Source organism: Camelina sativa, chromosome 19 (genome assembly GCF_000633955.1).
Source record: "Camelina sativa cultivar DH55 chromosome 19, Cs, whole genome shotgun sequence".
In the NCBI taxonomy this organism is placed as follows: Eukaryota; Viridiplantae; Streptophyta; class Magnoliopsida; order Brassicales; family Brassicaceae; genus Camelina; species Camelina sativa.
The window spans coordinates 2,602,862-2,624,834 of record NC_025703.1 but is presented as its reverse complement, the minus strand read 5'-3'; the positions used below and the strand labels follow the sequence as shown (position 1 = coordinate 2,624,834).

Genomic DNA, 21,973 nt, shown 5'->3' with positions numbered 1-21,973 from the left:
TACTTAAAAAGAAATATCTGAATAAAAATAGAATTATGTTTATCCACAAATGATCCACACCACTAGGCCTACACACCACCTAACTCCGAAACAAAAAAGCCACCTAACATTATATTGCAGTGTATAAAAAAAAGGAGAGTTGGAAAAAACCAAAATTTAAGAATCTGTCAAAATATTTGCAAAAGAGGCAAACAAGGAAGGGTCCCCTGTTAGTTTTTTTGTTTGACGTCTCTTCCCCAATGGCTGCTTCTTCTCGTCTCACCTACTCCCCGCGTCTCCTCTCTAATCCACGACGCTCACCTACCTCCGCCGCCAACCTCAATTTCTCCGCCGCCGATTCTTCTCTCCGCTTCAAATCCAATACCTTCTTCTCCGCCGAGTTCTTTTCCCTGCAAACCAGGAGTGTGCCGGTTCCCGTTTTGTTTCCCGATCACCGGCGCCGGCGAAGCATGGAACCCTCCAACGTCTATGTTAGTGAATTCTTCTTCCTTTTGATGTTCAATTATCTTTTGGATTATGTTCCGGAGAAGACTTTTGATGTTCAGATTTTGTTCTGCTCTGAGTTTGAAACTATACATATAGAACTGAAAAAGACGAAACTTTATCTGGATTGTGGGAATTTTGATCCTTGTTCTGTTCTGTGTGACCCTTTAGGTGGCTTCAAATTCCACGGAAGTGGAGATAGGAAGTCAAGAAATTGTGAAAAATCCGAGCTTGATCTGTGCTCCAGTGATGGCGGATTCAATAGACATGATGGTGCTTGAAACTTTCAAAGCACAGGAATTGGGTGCTGACTTGGTTGAAGTTCGATTAGATTGGCTTAAGGATTTCAACCCTCTTGAGGATCTTAATACCATTATAAAGAAATCTCCTCTGCCCACTCTATTCACCTACAGGTTTTTTTTTTTTTTTTTTTTTTTTTTTTTTTTTTTTTTTGTGTTCAAAGCTTGGCACTTTTTTAATGTTTGATATGGAACTTCCTGTGTCTTCTTTCCCTCTGTGGAGTAATGTTATTTTGTTGTATGATGTCTGCTTTCTAGACCAAAGTGGGAAGGTGGTCAATATGGAGGTGATGAAAAGGAGCGACAGGATGTGCTCCGGTTGGCCATGGAGTTGGGAGCTGATTACGTTGATGTTGAACTTCAGGTTAGCGTTGTATAAACTGATGAATTTTAGTATTCAGAAGGTGTTTTGATGCTAGCTTATCAGTTTCTCTTTACTCTATGTTTGCATTGTTAAGGTTGCAACTGAGTTCATCAGATCGATTGAAGGAAAGAAGCCTGAGAATTTCAAAGTAATTGTTTCATCGCACAACTATGAGAATACCCCTTCCGTTGAAGATCTCAATGACCTTGTTGCAAGAATACAACAGACTGGAGCCGACATAGTGAAGATTGCTACTACTGCTGTGGACATCACAGATGTTGCTCGCATGTTCCATATAACCTCAAATGCTCAAGTAAGTGTCTTTCTTACCAGCATGAAGTAAATCGAGTGTTTGCCGACCTCTGAATGTGATTCCCTGTTGTCACCATCTGAAATCTTCACTCAAATTTCAGGTTCCCACAATTGGGCTTGCTATGGGCGAGAGAGGTCTGATGTCTCGGATTCTTTGTTCCAAATTTGGTGGTTATTTGACCTTTGGCACCTTAGATTCTGGAAAAGTTTCTGCTCCAGGTCAACCAACGATCAAAGATCTGTTGGATCTTTACAACTTTAGAACAATTGGTCCTGACACAAAGGTGTATGGAATTATTGGCAAGCCTGTCAGTCACAGCAAATCACCTATTCTTCACAATCAAGCTTTCAAATCAGTTGGATTCAATGGAGTATATGTCCACTTGTTAGTTGATAATCTTGCGAACTTTCTCCAAGTATACTCATCCGCTGGTTTCGCTGGATTCAGGTAAGCTATCACGGTGACAGAGAAGTTATTCTCCAGAGTAAACAATTCTGAAGTAATGAACAGAATAGTCCACATTTTACTTTTACGTTTTAAGGTTTGCATGGGAATAGAATAATTTTTGGGTGAATGATATAAACTTGTTTTACCTGCAGCTGTACAATTCCTCACAAAGAAGCTGCGTTGGAATGTTGTGACGAGGTTGATCCATTGGCAAAGGTCTGGTTTCCTAATAACCACCAGATAATTTTGATAGTAACCCTAATAATCACTATAAGATAGAATAAATAGCCATACTATTTCACCCTGAATGATTAATTTATATTGTCTTACAGTCTATAGGAGCTGTGAGCACTATAATAAGGAGAAAAAGCGACGGAAAGTTGTTGGGTTTCAACAAGGATTGTTTTGGTTCCATTTCTGCTATTGAGGATGGACTACGAAGTAAGTTCTATGTTCACAGCTTCCATCCTTTTGTTGCTTCTCGTGGAAAAGTGTCCGTTTTTAGTAACGGAGCCTTTTCTTTTGCTGTTTTTTTGTCAGGCTCAGGTTATCCAAGCAGTGAACCTTCCTCTTCTTCGCCATTAGCCGGTAAAACAGTAGTGGTTATTGGTGCGGGTGGAGCAGGCAAGGCACTTGCTTATGGTGCAAAAGAAAAGGGGGCCAAAGTTGTAATTGCTAATCGAACTTACGGTAAAATTACATTTCCTAAACTGATACTTTCCGCTTTAGAAAACACCTTTAAATATTCTGTTACCAGTCATGCTCAGCCTTGACAATAATACTCTTCACTTCATCTCTTTTTAGTTGTCATGTTTGCGGTTGTAATTGATGATGTGGTTTTTTGTCTTCCTGATGTTGTGTTTCTATAGAACGAGCACTAAAACTCGCGGAAGCAATTGGTGGCAGAGCGTTATCTCTAGCGGATTTAGATAGCTTTCGCCCAGAAGATGGCATGATTTTGGCCAACACTACATCCATGGGTATGCAACCAAATGTTAGTGAGACTCCCATTTCCAAGGTAAGCTCTCCTTATAACAACTCTTTCCTAATGTTATCTATCGACAGCGAAAGAGTGGATATTTTATTTCCTGTTATGTAAAGAATTAATTCCGGTCTTATCACCTGCAAACTCTCTTCAGATCTTTAATCTATAAGACAAATCAGTAAGCTAGGTTGTCTTTGTTTCTGCAGCATGCATTGAAGCACTACGCATTGGTCTTTGATGCGGTCTACACTCCTAGAATCACCAGACTATTACGAGAAGCAGATGAATGCGGAGCCATAACAGTCTCTGGCTCAGAGATGTTTGTCAGGCAGGCTTACGAGCAGTTTGAGTTATTCACGGGTTTGCCTGGTAAGTGACCTCGTATGAAACAAAAATCATGTCTTCTGTTCCATAAAACTTAAACTGACTTTATGTTGAATTGCTTGTGTAGCTCCAAAGGAACTCTTCTGGCAGATCATGTCCAAGTACTGAGACATACTTAAGTGTGTCTGTGTGTATGTTCTTCTTCCAAAGGAACTCGATAGAATTGCCAATTGTATTTTCCGAGAGTGTCCTGTTTTTGAGGCGATAGCTGATTGTTACTGTGTAATCTTATCATGTAAAATCTAATACATCTGGCTAGAGTCCGATACATGGCAAAGATTTTATATGTAATTCGCCACACTTCTACAAGCGTTAACATTTGATGAAATTACAACATGTCGTTTTTTTATATATTTTAAAATTCATTCATATCAGAATATTGTGATCTTTCTTAAATAATTTAACATTCGTGACACTAATAATATGTATAGAATGAGAGGTATTTTTGTTCTTCCTTCTGAATGTGTTTAAAAAAGAAAAGAAAAAAATACACATGTGGTGGCTAAACAACTGCTTCTACCAATATGGACCTCATTAGAAAAGGCCAAAAATGTTAGAGCCACAAAAAACTAAGGCTCGAAAGACAGACAGCCTGATACAAACAAACAAAGGCAGAGGATTAAACCAATCTCACTGGCAAATAACTCTTCCAACTACTCCGAATAACCAAGGCTACAGAGTACAGTGTATTGGGAGCAGTTGGATTCCGTCACGCTTTGAGTAATGGAGATAGGCTCCTTTTGGTTCACGTGTCTCATTTACCCAAAAAATAAATGAGGGGTGTGTGTATACATCTCTTGGCATTTGGAAAAATTAATAGATTTTTTCCAACTAAAGTAAGCAATGAAGGCAAAGAGTGCAGGGACACTATAAAAACACAAAGTCTCTAGTAAAAGAAAAAGAAACAATAAGACGAAACCGGCATACATTATATTCTACAGAAAAAAAACAAAATTGTTAAGCCAATCACCATTTTAAGCCTATATATATAACAATACCAAAGACTACTAGTCCAATAATTGCAAACAACTGAGAAAAAACAAGACAAGAAGAAGAAGAAGAAAATAAGCTTAAACTTGAGAAAGTTTGAAAAGAAGCCGCATGGTCATTGGCTTGGGTTTTATGGCAGCTGCTTCAACTAGTGTGGTCTCCAACTTTCCTTCTTTGGTCACCGATCTTGCTGTCCGGTTCAGATCGGATGCCTTCTCCACCAAGAATCCACCGGTTTCCGTTGTGTTCTCAGGTCGTCGGAGTTTGAAACCAAACAATGCTTTTGTAAGTGACTAGCCTTCTTAGTATACACAATAAATGTGGTAGATCTATGATTGTCGTTTACATATATACAAATTTATAGTATCTTACATATAGATAAACATAAGTGTACTTTAGTATATATATTTTTTCTTTCCGGACAATCTATTGATCTAACATGGTCGAGTAAAGCCATTTAGACTAAAAAATTGTCTTCACAATTCACAAAGGAAATATATTATAATTAATCAAATTTGTTTCAAAAGATATAACCATCTCTAATCCATCTCTATACTCATTTCTAATATAGAGTTTAGAGTTTGATTTGCTCTAATCCATCTTCATCATTTTCATATGCAAAATATAAATTTATATTTTTTATATTTTACTTATAATTTACACTAAATAGATAAATTAGTTGGTGATGCTACCTAATTAGCTCTCTCAATTAGGACATGTGGGAAACTTATTTAAGTACGGTGCATATCGGGAACCCACCATTTTTTGGAAACACATGACAATAAGGGAAGCGTGAGGGCCATGCACCATCACGNAGGCTCCTTTTGGTTCACGTGTCTCATTTACCCAAAAAATAAATGAGGGGTGTGTGTATACATCTCTTGGCATTTGGAAAAATTAATAGATTTTTTCCAACTAAAGTAAGCAATGAAGGCAAAGAGTGCAGGGACACTATAAAAACACAAAGTCTCTAGTAAAAGAAAAAGAAACAATAAGACGAAACCGGCATACATTATATTCTACAGAAAAAAAACAAAATTGTTAAGCCAATCACCATTTTAAGCCTATATATATAACAATACCAAAGACTACTAGTCCAATAATTGCAAACAACTGAGAAAAAACAAGACAAGAAGAAGAAGAAGAAAATAAGCTTAAACTTGAGAAAGTTTGAAAAGAAGCCGCATGGTCATTGGCTTGGGTTTTATGGCAGCTGCTTCAACTAGTGTGGTCTCCAACTTTCCTTCTTTGGTCACCGATCTTGCTGTCCGGTTCAGATCGGATGCCTTCTCCACCAAGAATCCACCGGTTTCCGTTGTGTTCTCAGGTCGTCGGAGTTTGAAACCAAACAATGCTTTTGTAAGTGACTAGCCTTCTTAGTATACACAATAAATGTGGTAGATCTATGATTGTCGTTTACATATATACAAATTTATAGTATCTTACATATAGATAAACATAAGTGTACTTTAGTATATATATTTTTTCTTTCCGGACAATCTATTGATCTAACATGGTCGAGTAAAGCCATTTAGACTAAAAAATTGTCTTCACAATTCACAAAGGAAATATATTATAATTAATCAAATTTGTTTCAAAAGATATAACCATCTCTAATCCATCTCTATACTCATTTCTAATATAGAGTTTAGAGTTTGATTTGCTCTAATCCATCTTCATCATTTTCATATGCAAAATATAAATTTATATTTTTTATATTTTACTTATAATTTACACTAAATAGATAAATTAGTTGGTGATGCTACCTAATTAGCTCTCTCAATTAGGACATGTGGGAAACTTATTTAAGTACGGTGCATATCGGGAACCCACCATTTTTTGGAAACACATGACAATAAGGGAAGCGTGAGGGCCATGCACCATCACGACCAAGCACTATCTTTTGTTTTTCACAGCGACCAAACACTATCTAGTGGCTGTGGTTTTCCCTCTAGCATAAAGAGAGCCAAAATATAGTACCGTCGCAATAATGTGAAGTTTTGTTAATAAAATTGTAGTATAGTACTAGACTACTAGTAACAAATATATGTATATGTATATGTATATTTAATATTATTTAAAAAAACTTTATACTTTAAAATCTTTTTTTTTAAATCCTTTCAGTTAATTTTGTAGTAATTAAACTTAGTCCAATAAAAATCCTGCTAGCTTTCCGAATTTACCTACATAGATAATACATTTAACATTATATGTATAGTCTCGAAAGTGATGGATTTGGCAACTTGCTTGCCCTACAGGTTGTAAAGCAACTAACAACTATGAACTTGTCAGTTTTGTCACTATCGTCATGAATATATGGATAGACTTTTTTATTCTACATAACCAAAGTACTCACAAATTTCGTTTTGAACACATTAGTTGGTTTGTCACTACAACTGATATGACAAATCTAGATTGTGACATTATATCTTGTTTGCAACTTGTTAGGTGGTTTCAAATTCCACGGAAGTGACGATCAGAAACAAAGAAAAAATGAAAATTCCAAGAACCAAAGAAATTGTGAAGAATCCGAGTCTGATTTGTGCTCCCTTGATGGCGAACTCAATAGACAAAATGGTGATTGAAATGTTCAAAGCCCATGAATTGGGTGCGGACTTGGTGGAAATTCGATTAGACGCTCTAACAGTTTTCAACCCTCTTGAGGATCTGAAAACCATTATACAACAATGTCCTCTACCAACTTTGTTCACCTACAGGTTTGTGTGTGTGAGAGGCTCGAGAGTTTTTTTTTTTTCTTTTTTTTTTCTTTTTAATGTATTAACTATGGTTGGTTTGTGTATATACAAGCATGATGCATTCATTATGAGTAATAATGTCCGTATGATGATCTAGACCAAAGTGGGAAGGTGGTCATTACGAAGGCAATGATAATGAACGACAAGATGTGCTACGCTTAGCTATGGAGTTAGGAGCTAATTATGTTGATATTGAATTTCAGGTCACATATCATAACTTAAGAATTCCTTTTTTTTTTTTTTTTTGGGATTTGTAAATGTTGATGCTAATAAATAATGACTTTGACTTCTTCGTATGATAAGGTTGCAAGTGAGTTCATCAAATCGATTCATGGAAAGAAGCCTGAAAATTTTAAAGTCGTTGTTTCATCGCACAACTATAACGATACTCCTAGTGTTGAGGATCTCAAAGATCTTGTTGCAAGAATACAACAAACTGGAGCTGATATAGTAAAAATTGTTACGACTGCTGTTAACATCACAGATGTTGCTCGCCTTTTCCATATAACCTCAAATTCTCAAGTAAGTGCAATACGTAATCTAGATAAATTTGGACCTTTACTGTTGTTAATTGTTTGTGAACCTTTCTACTGTTGCAAATTTGGACTAATCTCACTGAAACGTTTAGGTTCCCACAATTGGATTAGCTATGGGTGAAAGAGGTCTAATTTCTTGGATACTAAGTTCGAAATTTGGTGGATATTTGACATATGCCACTTTGGAGTCTGAAAAGATGAACGCGCATGGTCAACCAACGGTTAATGATCTATTGGATCTTTACAACTTTAGACAGATTGGTACTAAGACTAAAGTATATGGAGTTGTGGGAAATCCTATTAGTCACAGCAGATCACCTCTTATATACAATCGAGGTTTCAAAACAATTGGCTATGATGGAGTGTATATCCACATGTTAGCCGATAATATTGCTAGCTTTCTTGGAGCATACTCATCTCTTGATTTCGTTGGATTCAGGTAAATAACCAATTAGGTTATTTTTTTATTGAAAAAAATACATATTTTCATAAAATATCCAAGAAAATTGAATTAATAGAGTACTTGTGTTGACATGCAGCTGTGCAATTCCTTATAAGGAAGATGCATTGAAATGTTGTGATGAGGTTGACCCATTAGCAAATGTATGATACGCTAATGACCCGAATCATTATCATATAGCATATATCATCATCTTAGTAAAATTACTGAAACGCGTTGTGCAATATCGATCTTACAGTCTGTAGGAGCTGTGAACACAATACGAAGGAGAGAAAGCGATGGAAAATTGTTGGGTTACAACACGGATTGTTATGGTGCTATTTCTGCTATTGAGGATGGCTTGCGTAGTAAGTTCTATGTTTTCAGTTAATATTTATAGTTTTCAAGTTATATCCTTTTATTTATCTATCCGATGTGGGATTCTTTATATATCAAGTTATATTCTTTTGGTGTGTTTTATTTTTGTTTGGTTCTTCCTGCAGGCTCTGATGATCCGAGCAATGTTCCTTCGTTGTCGTCGCCATTAGCTGGTAAAACAGTAGTGATTATTGGTGCTGGTGGTGCTGGCAGGGCACTTGCTTATGGTGCAAAAGAAAAGGGAGCTAATGTTTTTATTGCTAATAGGACTTACGGTATAATTAAGCTTCATCAAGTACAAAATTTTCACTTTTAACGGTTAATGTTCTATGACGACATAGTCATATTTTATCTTGACACTTCTTGTTTTTGGTAGAACGAGCCGTAGAACTCGCGGATTCAATTGGAGGCAAAGCCATATCGCTAGCGGATATAGATGATTTTCATCAGGAAGATGGGATGATTCTGGTCAACACCACATCAATGGGCATGCAACCAAATGTCGATTTGACTCCCATTTCCAAGGTACATTTTTCGTATGCCTAACTACCGTTGTTGAAATATTTTTGTTTTTGTTTTTTTTTTTGTGAGGCAAAATTTGAAAACTATAATATTTTCTTCGTTGATGGGATTAGCATGCATTGAAGCACTATTCATTGGTATTTGATGCGGTCTATACTCCGAAGATGACGAGACTCTTACGAGAAGCAGAAGAATCAGGAGCCAAGATAGTCGTCGGTTCGGAGATGTTTGTCCGACAGGCGCTTGAGCAGTTCGAGCTTTTAACCGATTTGCCCGGTATGATTGATCGATAGAGATCATAAAAAGCTCACTTTGCTAATCACATAAGCTAAATTGTGAATGTTGTTGTGTGCAGCTCCAGAGGAACTCTTCAGGCAAATCATGACAAAGTACTAGAGAAGAGATTTAGAAGGCTTGTGTCGGTCATGTTCTTCTTGTTCCGCGCCCGTGGAGACCCGGGGCCTATTCAATAAATTTTGGGAATGCCATATTTTACCAGAATGTGCGTTGTTGTATCATATACTAATTACCACTGACAATGTAATAATTACAACAATAAACGACACTGAAACTACAATAAATAATAATCCCTTAAATTTATTTATCAACGTATACGTAGTAGAATCAAATCCAACCAAATCTAACCCATAATAATGTGCGAGAATTTGGTATATTTTTTTCCCGGTTTCTTTTCGTTATAAGTGTAGTAAACTACATAGTACTAACTGAAAGAGAACTTTATTTCCGACGAAGGGTTTTTTGTCTCCCGCCAAAGCAAAAAAAAAATTGGGGGAAAAAGAGGAATTTTACATATTTCACCCGCCAACTTGAAAAAAAATCAATCTAAAAAAAAAAAAAAAACAAAAAGGGTACTTTAACTAATTGTTCATCAGTTTTATGTTGAGTTGTTTACTTTTCCCGGCCAGACAAATCACATAACTCTCTCTCTACACACCGTTTCGTCTTCCCTCGGCAAAGTAAGCTTCCTTTTTTTTGTCTTTTTATTTACTTCTTCTTCTTCTTCTTCTTCATGTTCCATTACTGATTCGAAATCTCCGATCAAATGATTAGGGATCTGAATCTGACTCTTAACGTTGCGTTTGTTCCTCTCTCTCTCTCTCTCTCTCTCTCTCTCTCTCTTTTTTTTTTTGCTTCTCCCAATTGTATAGGATAAAACTGAGTGTAAATTTCGGAATCAGAATTCTAACAAAAGTTGGAGGGTTTATGTGCAATTAATTAAAAATACGTCATTTTGTTTTCTTTCAATTAACCCCAAAACTTAATCAAATCTACAGGGGACAATTTGTAGTTAGATGGGCTTTTTTAAGTTTCACATCAGAGAGACGTCGTGAACTTTAGTCGGACTCCTTCCTCTCCGCCGCCGTTCGGTTAATTCTCGCCGGTGAGTTTCTCAAATTTCTCCATTGTGTAATTCGTTAAATCGTCAGATCCTATAAAGATATTCTAATTNGGGGGGGGGGGGGGAATCCTCCTCTGTTTCATTCGCCGCCGGTATCGTCTTTCTCTGGGTGTTCGAATTTTTCAATTCCACGATGAATTCGTCGTTAACTCTCGTTTTGTTGTTGGTCTCTTTCATTTTCTGGTTTTATTCTTCTACTCTGCTTTTATCACTTCTGACTTTAAATGGCATTTCTAGAGAACGTAGACACATGTCTAGGGTTTTTATTTTATTTGGGGTTCCTTCAATCCTCATAAGGAACCGTTTTCTCTGATTATGTTCTGATTAACCTCTAAAGGTTATACCTTTTAATCTGGGTTTGTGTTTTTTTATTTTTCTTCCATTCATATATAATTGGTACATTTATGTGCATCCGTGTTTTGGTATTGCGATTATCCTATTGTTTGGAGTTGTATGAAGGACATGCATCTCTAATTGAAACAATTTTGATCTCTATCTATTATTATGTAGCAGGATCAGAGCAGAGGTGGAAGTGTCTACAAGGGGTCATTTACATCACTCTCTCGGGTTTGGGGGTTTCTATGATACTTATGCTGGATTGATTATGAGTATCAACAGAGATGAGGCTCTTAGAGCCAAAGATTTAGCGGAGGGTTTGATGAAAAAGACTGACTTTACCGCTGCACGTAAGCTTGCTTTGAAGGCTCAGAAAATGGATGCCAGCCTGGATAACATATCTCGTATGATTATGGTCTGTGATGTTCACTGTGCCGCAACGGAGAAGTTGTTTGGAACTGAGATGGATTGGTACGGTATACTTCAGGTTGAGCAGAACGCTGATGATGTTATCCTCAAGAAACAGTACAAGAGGCTTGCGCTTCTTCTCCACCCTGATAAAAATAAGCTCCCTGGTGCTGAATCTGCTTTTAAATTGATTGGTGACGCCCAGAGGATACTTTTGGACAAAGAGAAAAGGAAGCTTCATGACGTTAAACGCAGAAGTTGGAGAAAGCCTGCACCTGGACCACCATATAAAACCCAACAGATGCCCAATTATAACACACAGCCTGTTTTCCGGGCAACCGTTAATAACAGGAATATCTTCACCGAATTGAGACCTGAAAACGGCCATCCCTACCAGAAAGCTCAAGCCCAACCAGCTGCTTTCGGTCACCGTGCAACCTTTTGGACATCTTGTGCCTTCTGCCGGACGAGGTTCGAATATAGTCGTGAACATGTCAACAAGGAAATTACTTGTGCGTCTTGTAGTAAACAGTTCACTTCTTTTGAAGTACCTTCGCAGAATGCACCACCGGGGAAAGGATCATATCAGACTACTTCCTTCCCGCAACAGAACAAATTTCCAGACCAAAAGGCTTACAGTGAACCGCAAAAAGGCGAGTTTCTAAAGCGTCCAGAACATCCTCCCAAAGTTTCCTCTACAAAGGCGAGTTTCCCTATGCCGGGCTCTACTGCTAAAAACGCTGGCAAGAGGAAGAGAAAGAATATAATTGAATGTAGTGAAAGGTCTGATAGTGAAAGTAGCAGTGAGTCAGAAGATGTTGTGGTCGATGATACTATGGCAGCACGAGATTTGGGGTCCAAAGGAGGAGAGAAGCCTCGGAGGTCAGTCCGTAGCAAGCAGAAGGTTTCCTATAACGAGAATCTGAGTGATGATGATGTAGACTTAGTTCCTGAAAAAGGTGAAGAGAAAGAAGAGGAAAAGCAGATGCATGAGGAGCATAGCTCAACTGAGAGAGTAAACACGAAAGAGACGATAAAAGGAGACCAGGTGGAAACCCCTGCTGGTGCGAGTGATTCAGAGGAAGATTTGAGTTCAGAGAGTGCAGCAAAACCAAATTTGATAAACTATGATGATCCTGATTTCAGTGACTTCGATAAGTTGAGGGAAAAAAGCTGTTTTCAAGTTGGCCAGATGTGGGCTGTTTATGATGAAGACGAGGGAATGCCTAGATTTTATGCTATCATAAGAAAAGTAACAACTCCTGATTTCATGATTAAGTACGTATGGTTAGAGGTTGACCAAGATGACGAGAATGAAAGACCAAATTTACCTGTCTCTGTTGGTAAGTTTGAAGTAGGGAATATGGAAGAGACGACTGAGTGTTCCATTTTCTCTCATTTGGTCCGCAGGACAACAAGAATCAGGGGTCGAAAGTTTACAGTATTCCCAAAGAAGGGAGAAATATGGGCCCTTTTCAAGAACTGGGACATCAAAGGGTCGGCTAACACAGTTTCTCCTCTTAAGTACGAGTATGAATTTGTTGAGATCTTGTCTGATCATGCAGAGGGAGCCACGGTATCAGTTGGGTTCTTGTCTAAAGTGAAAGGCTTTAAGTGTGTTTTCTGTCCAATGCCAAAGGATGAATCAAACACTTCTGAGATTCCACCTCATGAGTTCTGTAGGTTCTCACATAGTATTCCGTCATTCAGATTAAAAGGATCAGAAGGAATAGGCGTAACCGAGGGTTGGTATGAGCTTGATCCAGCTGCTTTACCGGTCTCTGTCTCTCAAAATCTATCAAGTGAAGAAGCAGCTCAAGACTAAGACCATCAATCTCCACCTTCAGGATCTGCCTCTTGATATTATCTCAATCAGAGGCTTTGTTGTGTCCATGAATTGCTAAAATCACGATTTTTGGAGCCTGTTTTATTTTGTTCAGGCGTACAGGTTTACTGACAAGGGAAACCAAAGCTCCTCAAGAGGCGTCGATAAGCTTGATCCCTCTTTGTTGTCTTGTGACATGATCCAGTCATGATTCTGGTGGGCGGTTGTTTTTTGTTTATTTTTATTTTTTTGTCTAGCTCTTGCGTTTTCCTTCTTCCGGTTCAGTCGGGCTTAAAACTTAACTAGCATTTGTCTCTATACTCCATTGTTGGTAGAGTAAGAAACTGTTGAATTAAGTTGTTGAAAACCCTATTTGGCCATATTGTGCTTGTACTATCCACTTTTCACTTGTAAAATAAAGCGTCAGTTGAAATTTCTGTTTTTAAGCTCAGATAGCTAACACAAACACTTGTAACATACACATTAAAGACGAGTTTTGTAATATACTTATCCGTCTACATTACAACAAAAAGGGCATTTGGTCTAGTGGTATGATTCTCGCTTTGGGTGCGAGAGGTCCCGAGTTCGATTCTCGGAATGCCCCTTTTTGTTTTGTACTCAGTAATCACATGCCTTGGTCAGTGTATAACTTTTGCATTTTAATCCAGAAAAGAAAAAGAAAAAGAAAAAAACAGATCACATACATTACTCTTTTCATCTGATACAATGTCATCTCTTTCACAAACTTTCATCGTGCCCTGGAAAAACACACTTAGGGGGCACAAAAAAGAAACTTCAGTAACATGTTCGAAGAAGAGTGTGTGCATATATACATGTTACAGGTTACTGCTGGATCAGATGAATCTCCTCACCAACAACTTCTTCCATAGTACATACAAACTCAAAAAGAGGTTTCATACTGGGCTTGAGTTTTCTGCAATGCGTACACGCCAAGTAAAATAATGAAGGTACAACGAGTTTAGGCACACAGCTATCCCAAAACCAAGAATCCCTGCAAAAAGTATAGAATAGATCGCAGATAGCCTAATCTGAAACAAAGAGTTTGGGAAATTGTAATGATCTTCATGTATCAATAATGAAATGAGGAAAACGATAAGTGAGAGTATTGCTTACTGTCGCATATAATATATGAACCAACATGCACACAAGCGCAAACTCAAGTGCTGCGTATGTCCATATGTATTCTCTGATAGCTGCAGAGTCAGATTATGAAAAGAAACGTTCTAATTTTGTTGGCAAACAAAGGAAAGAGAGCGACTTAAGAGTTTCTGAGGCAGTGGTTCTGTGTACCGAGGACAATGGCAAAAACAGATGCTAAGAGGCCTAACGTAAGTGAAAATGGTGCCGCTATGTAGATAGCTTGCTTGTTCAAGTCCCGAATCTACCAAAAAACATCAATATTTTTTGTCAATGCATTTTTCAACAAAGTCAATCGAAACACAGAATATGTTTCAGTGGCTACCAGTAATTGCTCAAGGAAGAAGAAGTAACAGACTGTGCTGATTAGTACTAGCACCACAAACTCTTGCCAAGCACTGCACCAAATCATTGAGTCAGTTGTGTAATATTTCCAAGAATGGTTGAAAGAAAGAAAGAAGTATCTTGAAGTTACCTAGCGGTTTGTGACTGCATGTTCTGTTGACTGCGATCACGCCTGTGGTTTAGTTGATTAGATGTGGGCACACGAACCAATGTAACTGGTAAGTTCTTGACCTCTTGTCTACAGACATCACAGGTTCTTGTTCCCTTTGTACTAAACCACTTCATAGCACACGCTTCATGAACAAGTCTGAGATCACCTTTGCAGCTGCATTCCATTTTCAAAGTATTATTTTCTTCGCACACGTCTAGACAGATCCTGCACACTGCTTCTTCTTCGGGAATTTCTTCATCAGTTTCTTCAGGAGGAACAGGAGAGATATGATCTGCTAAACTCGGAGGAACAGAGATCTTATTCAGTATACAGATAGCATATGACTAAACGAAGAAAGTTTTAAGTTTCTTTTTAATTCCTAAACAAAAAAATTTGCTGAACCAACCATTTGATTATGCAAATGATTGAGTAAACGTTGATATCCCCTACACTAAAAACACTGCATATGAACCAATCAAACCCTCGTATCTTCATCATCCATACCTCAAGTCTGTATCTTTTAATTCAATGAGAATTCAAAGGCAACTGAGAAAAAAAAGGCTCCATGTTTAAGGGAGAATTAGCATTGATTGTTCCAGTAACTGCCTAAGATCTGATACTAACACCTGTTAGAAACATGTACCTGCACTAGTTTCACTGGCAACACGGGCTTTGTGGTTGTCGAAAGAGATGGATCGCACAATCACTTTGTTTCTTCCGGGCATAGACAAGGACCTTGGAACTGCTGGACAAACATAATCTTTCTGCAACAAAATTCAATCTTTAGTACTTCCAGCTCCATTTTGGACAAGAAAGGAGATTCCTTGAGAGAATTTCAACATATTTACACATTACAATTGACATAACAGAGAGGACAATAATGTACGACAGCACTAACTCACATTAGGCGGTTCACCAGGCATCTCAGCTGAAACCTGTGTAGATACCACCGGAGACAATTTTGCGGCATGTCTACTAGGAAGTGACAAGCATCTCTTCCAATAAGGCGACGTTGTTGAAGTGGGAGTAGTGGGCTTTTGCACAGTTTCCATAAGCCCGGGAGATAGGAGGGAGCTTCTCTCGCTATCGGTTTGAGAAGAAAATTTCTTTTTCAAGCTTAAATTCCGCAAGATTCCTCTAGGTGAGGATGTAGTACCAGTTTTGAATGAACTAGTGGACTTCAGTGAGCTCTTTGGGTTACGGCCGCTACCGAATGGAATAGGTCTTGGCGGTATTTGTATAGAAAGATCCAAATGGGTTCCGCTGGATTGAGAGCTTGGCACATCTTCAGTAGTCTTTTCTTTAACCTGATGATCACCCTGTAAGCATTTCATGCACACAAGTCAAAGGTTCAGGTCTTCCTCTTACACAAATTAACAATAAGAAGAATGATCACAAACATTTATAACACATAAAGAGAAAAACAACCAACATTATCAATTTGAATCTAGATGGTTAAACAGAATCACACAAGCTATCTCTACATACCTCCAAATATTGAGAAAAAACAGTGTCAATAATAAGGGACAAGAAAAGCTTTGTAGTAACAGAAGACATCCCCAAAATTATAACTGCAAGATCTAAACACAAATGGATTTTTCTACTTTGTCATTTCACTTTTTTCCCCCACAGAAAAAGTTACTTGTTGTTTATGTATAAAACAATCCCAAGTGGCTCAAGTTTGTTCTCTAAATAATAAAGGCACATAATAAAATCAAAAGCAGATTCTGTACCTACAAAGTGATTCATGTTGATCAAAATCCAGATTCCACAAAAAGGAAGAGAACTAAATAGAAGAAAAAGCCCAAAAGATAACATCTTTGAATGAATATAAACCCTGGACTTTAAATACAGGTAGTTTCCTGGATAATCAAACCGTACCAATCAATCAGACAGAAGAACAACAAAAATTTACAAACCCAGATACGTTTTTTTTCAAGCGATTCTTCAGAAACATGAGGAATAAGATTTACCTTTTGTAATCTGATTATCTAAGGAACCCAGAAAAAAGAAAAGCGAATTAAGGAGAGAGAAAGGTCAGGTTTTTGGAATATGTATGTTCTTGTGGTTACCTGAGAAGAAGAGGAAGAAGAATCACCAACGACGATTATAGAAATTCCGGCTTGTTGAGCTGCCGAATCTTGCATCATCATCGAACCCAAAATTTATTTATTAAACCGATTTAATTCAAATTCTCTATTATATGTATCAAAATTACGAAATCAAATCCGGTCGACAAATATTCTGAGAGACTGTGTGAGAGAGAGAAGCAAATCTGTATATATAATATGATAGAAATAATTATGCTTTATTTAAATACTACTCCCTCTGTCTCACATACATGCATTTGAAAGTTTTATTAACTTTAAAAATAATATTGTTTACTTAATTAAAAAATATTATATATTTATAAACCAATGATCATTCAGATTTTTTTGATGATTATTTCCTAAAGTTTACAAAAATTTAATATTAATTAACTAAAAATGGTAAAATATGAGAAAATAATAATAATATAATACGACTGACATGTTTTATTGTTACTTTACTTGTTCACTTATACTAGTATAGTATACGTACGTTGTTACTCCACTGTTCTTTTTTTTTGTTTTACGTTTTTTTGTCTTCATTTATTACTGTTTTCTTTAATTTTCCATAATCGTTTTTTTGTTGTTGTCAAATCTCCATAATCGTATTTAAGATATGCAAAAATATAAATCGACAAAGAAGGATGAAGAACAACAAATCATATTCTTGTCGTTGATTTTTTTGACGAAGAAAATTCAACGTTACGGGCCTACGGGTCGCTCATGTTTCTTGTCCGAATCCCGTCACTTCGTTGGAAAATAAATCAAATCATTCTCTTCTTAGTTCACTTTACGCACTGAATTAACAAGTAGTAATGTGATGATAAAAAGTATTATCATAACATAGAACCTTTCTAAAAAAAATACTTGAAAGTAAGAAGTAAAAGCTACTTTGTTAAACGATAAAAGGAAAAAAGATAAACTTAAGCGGCTTTATATACTGTACTACTAAACAAATACACGATGCTCGATCTTTAGATAATGGCGTCTTTTAATTAATACCTCACCAGATTTTCTTCTTCTATCTCCTTAGTCCTTCCTACGTAACGTAATATATATACCACGTGCTTCTATCATACTCTTCCTCTGCTAAAAAACTCATAATGCGGTTTGGTGGGTTGTTTCGCGATATGTTTAATTTAGTGATTTGTATCTATATTATTTATCCCTATTGTTCTTGTGTTCCCATTCGTATATGCATATGTCATGGAACAATGTTATATAATTATATGAATTTGTTTAAGAGCATTTAAAACATTTTGTTACCACAAAATTTAGCAAACCTTTTAATCATCTCCTCTTAAACAAAATTATAACTTTTGATTAGTCAAAATTATAATTCCAAAGCTACATATCAAACCATTTTATTATGACAAACATTATAAATCATCATCATGATCGTCTACGCGTATAATATATTCATATTTTATACATACATAGATTTAATTTAATAGTCGTTAGTTTCTGCAGCGCGTATTTTTTTATGTGTTTACAAAACGATAGATAGTGTGAAATGCGATGCACATCCCCAAAGAGTTTGTATCGTCATCATCATATCGTAGTAGAATCCACAAAGGTGCTTTGGGAATTTCATAGCTCATGTTTGATTCTACGTACGTTTCTTCTACAACGATCGATGTAAGACTAAACAAGACAAGTATATATGTATCTCCGTTGTTATCTTGAATTCTATGTTTTTAGCGTCTATGGACACACACAACCAACAAATAGTTGATTATTTTTAGACTAGGATGAGCGCAAACATAATGTGTATAATAGTATTAGTTAGGTTATGACTATATAGAAAAATATATATGAGAAAATGAGGAAGTCATTTGAGATGTTGAAATAAGGCATATTGTGACCATTAATTTGAGAGAACTGATTCATAATCCAAATTTAACATTTTGTTCTCGATACAGTGAATTATAATTTTATACAGTTACATGGTAAAAATATCCCTTTTCTACAAACTAATTTATCTTCAGCTTGTACGTTGAACCAATACTACTAGACATATATAGTGTTATCACTTATCACCAAGGCAAGATATGAAGGTAATTTCTGACTTTACTTACAACGTCGAACCTTAGAGTTTAGTCATTATACAGTAGTACTATAGTATAAATTGATATGTTAGTCCAACTATAAAATTGAATGTTCTGAATTATAATTTTTGTTAGTGTATATGGTCGAGCTCGTGGGCGAGAACATCATGTCCTACTTAAATCACCATCAATTACCAAACAAAATTGCCAAAGTGTCATCATATATTCTAAAAACATCATTATATAACTACCGACCCAAAGAGAAGTGTGTGTGTGTTCATTGAATCTTCTTAAAATGGAAGAAAAATTCGATTTGACATCCAAGATTTGGCTTAGTCATCTCAAGTCAAAGTCATGACCTAACATAAAGAGATTACGGTGGGTCGATTAGGAACAAGGCCGGCTATGCATATAGGCTTACATCCAAGGTAGAGACAATTTTTTAGCTTTCCTTGAAAAGGCCAAACAATTGTGATGGTTAAGTTTATGTATTAGGCTTCTTTAACGTTTTGTAGGAAAACAAGACACAAAGATCTCCAATTGTTAGGCGTTTGTTTGGTTGTTCTTTTAGGCAGCCATAAGAGTGATTGGATTATGTAGACATATGAAACTACTAAAGGTATACATGTCGTCGGGTAAGCTAAGTTGTAGTGTAGGAGGATCTAACTAATATCGTGCTCTCGTTGAAATTATTAAAATTGATCACAATACTATCAAACTGCACTTAAAATTATGTTTTAGAGAATCCAACAAACAGTTTCGATACAAGTTCTAAATTGAAAAGCTATTTGATTGATGAGGAAGTAACTTGCATATATTATTGTAACAAGTTTGATAGCATAAACAAGCTAAATCAATCAATCAAAGCATTGTTCACTTCATTTTCTGCTCAGTAAAGAGGACATGGCGATTAACTCGAGGATCGTACTTGCGGAACTCGAGCTTCTCAAGAAGTCCCTTGGTACTCTTCCTCTTGACATAGAAGAATCCAGTCCCAGCTGCTGAAACTAGACGGATGAACATGAACGTCTTCTTCCTCTTGTCACCCATATCTTCTTCAAAACACACACACACACACACCAAGTATGAGAAATGTCGTCACATTACAGAGATTGCATTAGGACGAACAAAAAAACCCCTAGAAACTGATGAAACAGAGGGACCAAAACGTATAAAGTTGTCATTTTTAGCTTATAATATGAAAAATGCTCTCAACAATACTTAGAAATGAGGACATAAACAGATCTGGTGAAGCTAGAGATGAGAAAAACTAAGCGGAGAAACAGATCTTAACACCTAAGAATTTAGATATCTCAGCTCGAATTCAAATTACAACACGACGAACACGATTTCAAAACTAGAAGAACCCATTTTAGAGGAGATGAAATTAGATGTTCGAAAATCAAAAATCGAAGAAGCCTAGAATGATTTAAGCGTACCTGTAAAATCGAATTCGACGGAGTCCGAAACTGATCTCGCCGACGAAGATGACGGGGTGATAAACCCTAGAAACGAGAGATTGAGGGGTTTTTTTTTATTTTTTATTTTAAATCAAATAAAAAGGCTTTTAAATTAAAGCCCAATATCGGCCAATTAAAGCCAGATAAGAAAAACGCAGCGTTTTCATGACCAAACTTTGCTTTGTTGTGGTTGTTCTTCTTCATCGCTTCAGGCGTTTTTATTGTTTGTTTCTCTCTGGTGGAGAAGAAGACTCGAGTCATCATCATCTACAGACTACAGAATAGGTGAGATAACGTTTCGTTGTCAATCGAATTTTCATTTTGGATTTCGAGGTTTTGATTCTCAATTTTGGATTATATAGTATATAGATTTAGGGATTTGTTGTAAAAAAATCTTGAGCTATGGCGGCGAATGCGGCGGTTGACGGGACGGGGAATCCGATCCCGACGTCGGCGGTTTTAACAGCTTCGGCGAAGCATATAGGAATCAGGTGTATGCAGGAAAACATGGCGTTCCTGAAATGCAAGAAGAACGATCCTAATCCAGAGAAATGCCTCGAGAAGGGGCGTGAAGTTACTCGCTGTGTTCTTGGCCTGTACGTCTTCTAACCTCTTGTTTCTCGTTTCAATTTCTCTACAAGTTCTGAAATTTAGTGGATTGTGGATAATGCCAAACGTTGTAGATTTAGGGATTCTGATCATAGAGTTTGAGAAAGGAGTACCCTTTAGACTTGTTTTGATGTGGGTTACAGTGTTTTTAAGGTCCAGGGACATAATTTAAGCTGTGCATGTTTTTTTTTTGCAATAAGATTTCGAAATTAGAACATTTTCTAGAACTTGGCAAGTGTTTGTTACATTATGGCCTCCTAGTTGAAAGTAATTCATGGCACACTACTGTTTGTAGGATCCTTTGTTTCCGTAGCTTGAAATTGAACTCATAGCCATTTGTTTAGTATCTAGGACTTGGAAGCTGTTGTTTGACTCTTGTGTAGCGACTAGCGAGTGATGATATCTTGAGAGTTCACTTACTTTGTTCAAACCATAGGATAGGACGATCATGCATTGTCTATAACGAGATCTGAACTTGAGTAGTTTGCAATTGTGGACTAGTTTGTTCTTAAAAAACTGGTGAAATGATAATTTGCAGGCTGAAGGATCTTCACCAGAGATGCCCCAAGGAGATGGATGCTTACGTTGGATGCATGTATTATTACACCAACGAGTTTGATTTGTGTCGGAAAGAGCAAGAAGCCTTCGAGAAAGCGTGTCCGTTGAAATGACAAGTCAAGTTTATTGTCTCCTAATTAATTATAAGCAATTGTTTTGTTTTCAGTCTTGAGCTTTACTCTAATCACACTCTTCCATCGCTGCTTCGTTTCCTTTTCTGGTAGTGCGAAGACCATTATTAAATCATGTCATGTTTCTTAATTTCTTAAAAGATGACGGAGTTAAGTAGAGGCATTTGAGTCTTTGACTCTCTTCAAGTACTTACTATACAGTTATATTATGCAAAAGCCAAAATGTAAACAAGGTTTTCCATAAATTTACACATACATTAATTATAATTAATACTTGACATAACTGAAATCAAATTTTAGTTTGTATAAGAAACACAATATTTCCAAGGATTTAATTTGCGATGGCATACTTTCTACGTATAGCAATTAGCAAAGAGATCAGACTGTGTCATGCAATCCGTTTGGTCTTTAATTTATTGGACAACGTCTTCGTCGGAAGGATAGGTTAGGCATGTTCTAATGCAGACGCTCTTCGTAGACTGCATTAAATGTCTTGTTGGTTTCTGAGGATCGGTCACAAGGGTCTGTTTTGCTGGGAGGT

At 36.8% G+C, this 21,973-nt stretch overlaps 6 protein-coding genes across 13 annotated transcripts; 4 read left to right on the top strand and 2 right to left on the bottom strand.

Annotated features, from left to right (window-relative positions):
* On the top strand, positions 140 to 3,628 carry LOC104764325 (bifunctional 3-dehydroquinate dehydratase/shikimate dehydrogenase, chloroplastic-like). Its single transcript, XM_010487841.2, has 11 exons — positions 140 to 470; positions 655 to 896; positions 1,041 to 1,146; positions 1,241 to 1,459; positions 1,560 to 1,906; positions 2,059 to 2,122; positions 2,239 to 2,347; positions 2,447 to 2,596; positions 2,776 to 2,924; positions 3,098 to 3,260; positions 3,343 to 3,628. Exons 1-11 carry the CDS (start codon positions 240 to 242, stop codon positions 3,381 to 3,383), a joined length of 1,821 nt encoding a protein of 606 aa, XP_010486143.1. The 5' UTR covers positions 140 to 239; the 3' UTR covers positions 3,384 to 3,628.
* On the top strand, positions 4,185 to 9,496 carry LOC104764324 (bifunctional 3-dehydroquinate dehydratase/shikimate dehydrogenase, chloroplastic). 2 transcript variants are annotated; one of them, XM_019241597.1, is made up of 11 exons: positions 4,185 to 4,550; positions 6,714 to 6,982; positions 7,119 to 7,224; positions 7,325 to 7,543; positions 7,650 to 7,996; positions 8,097 to 8,160; positions 8,256 to 8,364; positions 8,500 to 8,649; positions 8,751 to 8,899; positions 9,010 to 9,172; positions 9,252 to 9,468. In XM_019241597.1, exons 1-11 carry the CDS (start codon positions 4,377 to 4,379, stop codon positions 9,290 to 9,292), a joined length of 1,791 nt encoding a protein of 596 aa, XP_019097142.1. In that variant the 5' UTR covers positions 4,185 to 4,376; the 3' UTR covers positions 9,293 to 9,468. The 2 variants fall into 2 exon arrangements, with proteins under 2 accessions (XP_019097142.1, XP_010486142.1); XM_010487840.1 differs by lacking the exon at positions 4,185 to 4,550 and adding an exon at positions 5,260 to 5,624 and having other exon boundaries at positions 9,252 to 9,496.
* On the top strand, positions 9,771 to 13,334 carry LOC104764323. Its single transcript, XM_010487839.1, has 3 exons — positions 9,771 to 9,873; positions 10,192 to 10,298; positions 10,830 to 13,334. Exon 3 carries the CDS (start codon positions 10,921 to 10,923, stop codon positions 12,883 to 12,885), a length of 1,965 nt encoding a protein of 654 aa, XP_010486141.1. The 5' UTR covers positions 9,771 to 9,873; positions 10,192 to 10,298; positions 10,830 to 10,920; the 3' UTR covers positions 12,886 to 13,334.
* On the bottom strand, positions 13,564 to 16,843 carry LOC104764322. 5 transcript variants are annotated; one of them, XM_010487835.1, is made up of 8 exons: positions 16,612 to 16,843; positions 15,442 to 15,858; positions 15,183 to 15,303; positions 14,519 to 14,834; positions 14,369 to 14,441; positions 14,197 to 14,287; positions 14,020 to 14,099; positions 13,564 to 13,934 (listed from the first exon to the last, which is right to left on the bottom strand). In XM_010487835.1, exons 1-8 carry the CDS (start codon positions 16,690 to 16,692, stop codon positions 13,800 to 13,802), a joined length of 1,314 nt encoding a protein of 437 aa, XP_010486137.1. In that variant the 5' UTR covers positions 16,693 to 16,843; the 3' UTR covers positions 13,564 to 13,799. The 5 variants fall into 5 exon arrangements, with proteins under 5 accessions (XP_010486137.1, XP_010486135.1, XP_010486139.1 ...); XM_010487833.1 differs by having other exon boundaries at positions 13,564 to 13,929; XM_010487837.1 differs by having other exon boundaries at positions 13,564 to 13,897.
* LOC104764321 (50S ribosomal protein L33-like) lies at positions 19,373 to 20,211 on the bottom strand. Of its 2 annotated transcripts, none has more exons than XM_019241087.1 (2): positions 20,114 to 20,211; positions 19,373 to 19,729 (listed from the first exon to the last, which is right to left on the bottom strand). In XM_019241087.1, exon 2 carries the CDS (start codon positions 19,722 to 19,724, stop codon positions 19,548 to 19,550), a length of 177 nt encoding a protein of 58 aa, XP_019096632.1. In that variant the 5' UTR covers positions 19,725 to 19,729; positions 20,114 to 20,211; the 3' UTR covers positions 19,373 to 19,547. The 2 variants fall into 2 exon arrangements, with proteins under 2 accessions (XP_019096632.1, XP_019096633.1); XM_019241088.1 differs by having other exon boundaries at positions 19,373 to 19,726.
* On the top strand, positions 20,359 to 21,603 carry LOC104764320 (NADH dehydrogenase [ubiquinone] 1 alpha subcomplex subunit 8-A-like). 2 transcript variants are annotated; one of them, XM_010487831.2, is made up of 3 exons: positions 20,359 to 20,419; positions 20,497 to 20,730; positions 21,282 to 21,603. In XM_010487831.2, exons 2-3 carry the CDS (start codon positions 20,537 to 20,539, stop codon positions 21,412 to 21,414), a joined length of 327 nt encoding a protein of 108 aa, XP_010486133.1. In that variant the 5' UTR covers positions 20,359 to 20,419; positions 20,497 to 20,536; the 3' UTR covers positions 21,415 to 21,603. The 2 variants fall into 2 exon arrangements, with proteins under 2 accessions (XP_010486133.1, XP_010486134.1); XM_010487832.2 differs by having other exon boundaries at positions 20,397 to 20,419; positions 20,504 to 20,730.

Coding starts and splice junctions, on each gene's coding strand:
- LOC104764324 (XM_010487840.1), top strand. CDS start 5,451: ATGGTCATTGGCTTGGGTTTTATGGCAGCTGCTTCAACTAGTGTGGTC. Junction 6,983..7,118: donor CCAACTTTGTTCACCTACAG/GTTTGTGTGTGT, acceptor ATGATGATCTAG/ACCAAAGTGGGAAGGTGGTC. Junction 8,365..8,499: donor TATTGAGGATGGCTTGCGTA/GTAAGTTCTATG, acceptor TTCTTCCTGCAG/GCTCTGATGATCCGAGCAAT.
- LOC104764322 (XM_010487833.1), bottom strand. CDS start 16,692: ATGATGATGCAAGATTCGGCAGCTCAACAAGCCGGAATTTCTATAATC. Junction 14,100..14,196: donor TGTTTTTGCCATTGTCCTCG/GTACACAGAACC, acceptor CTGACTCTGCAG/CTATCAGAGAATACATATGG. Junction 13,930..14,019: donor TTCATATATTATATGCGACA/GTAAGCAATACT, acceptor GTTTCAGATTAG/GCTATCTGCGATCTATTCTA.
- LOC104764323 (XM_010487839.1), top strand. CDS start 10,921: ATGAGTATCAACAGAGATGAGGCTCTTAGAGCCAAAGATTTAGCGGAG.
- LOC104764325 (XM_010487841.2), top strand. CDS start 240: ATGGCTGCTTCTTCTCGTCTCACCTACTCCCCGCGTCTCCTCTCTAAT. Junction 1,907..2,058: donor GCTGGTTTCGCTGGATTCAG/GTAAGCTATCAC, acceptor TTTTACCTGCAG/CTGTACAATTCCTCACAAAG. Junction 2,925..3,097: donor GTGAGACTCCCATTTCCAAG/GTAAGCTCTCCT, acceptor TTGTTTCTGCAG/CATGCATTGAAGCACTACGC.
- LOC104764321 (XM_019241087.1), bottom strand. CDS start 19,724: ATGGGTGACAAGAGGAAGAAGACGTTCATGTTCATCCGTCTAGTTTCA.
- LOC104764320 (XM_010487831.2), top strand. CDS start 20,537: ATGGCGGCGAATGCGGCGGTTGACGGGACGGGGAATCCGATCCCGACG. Junction 20,731..21,281: donor ACTCGCTGTGTTCTTGGCCT/GTACGTCTTCTA, acceptor GATAATTTGCAG/GCTGAAGGATCTTCACCAGA.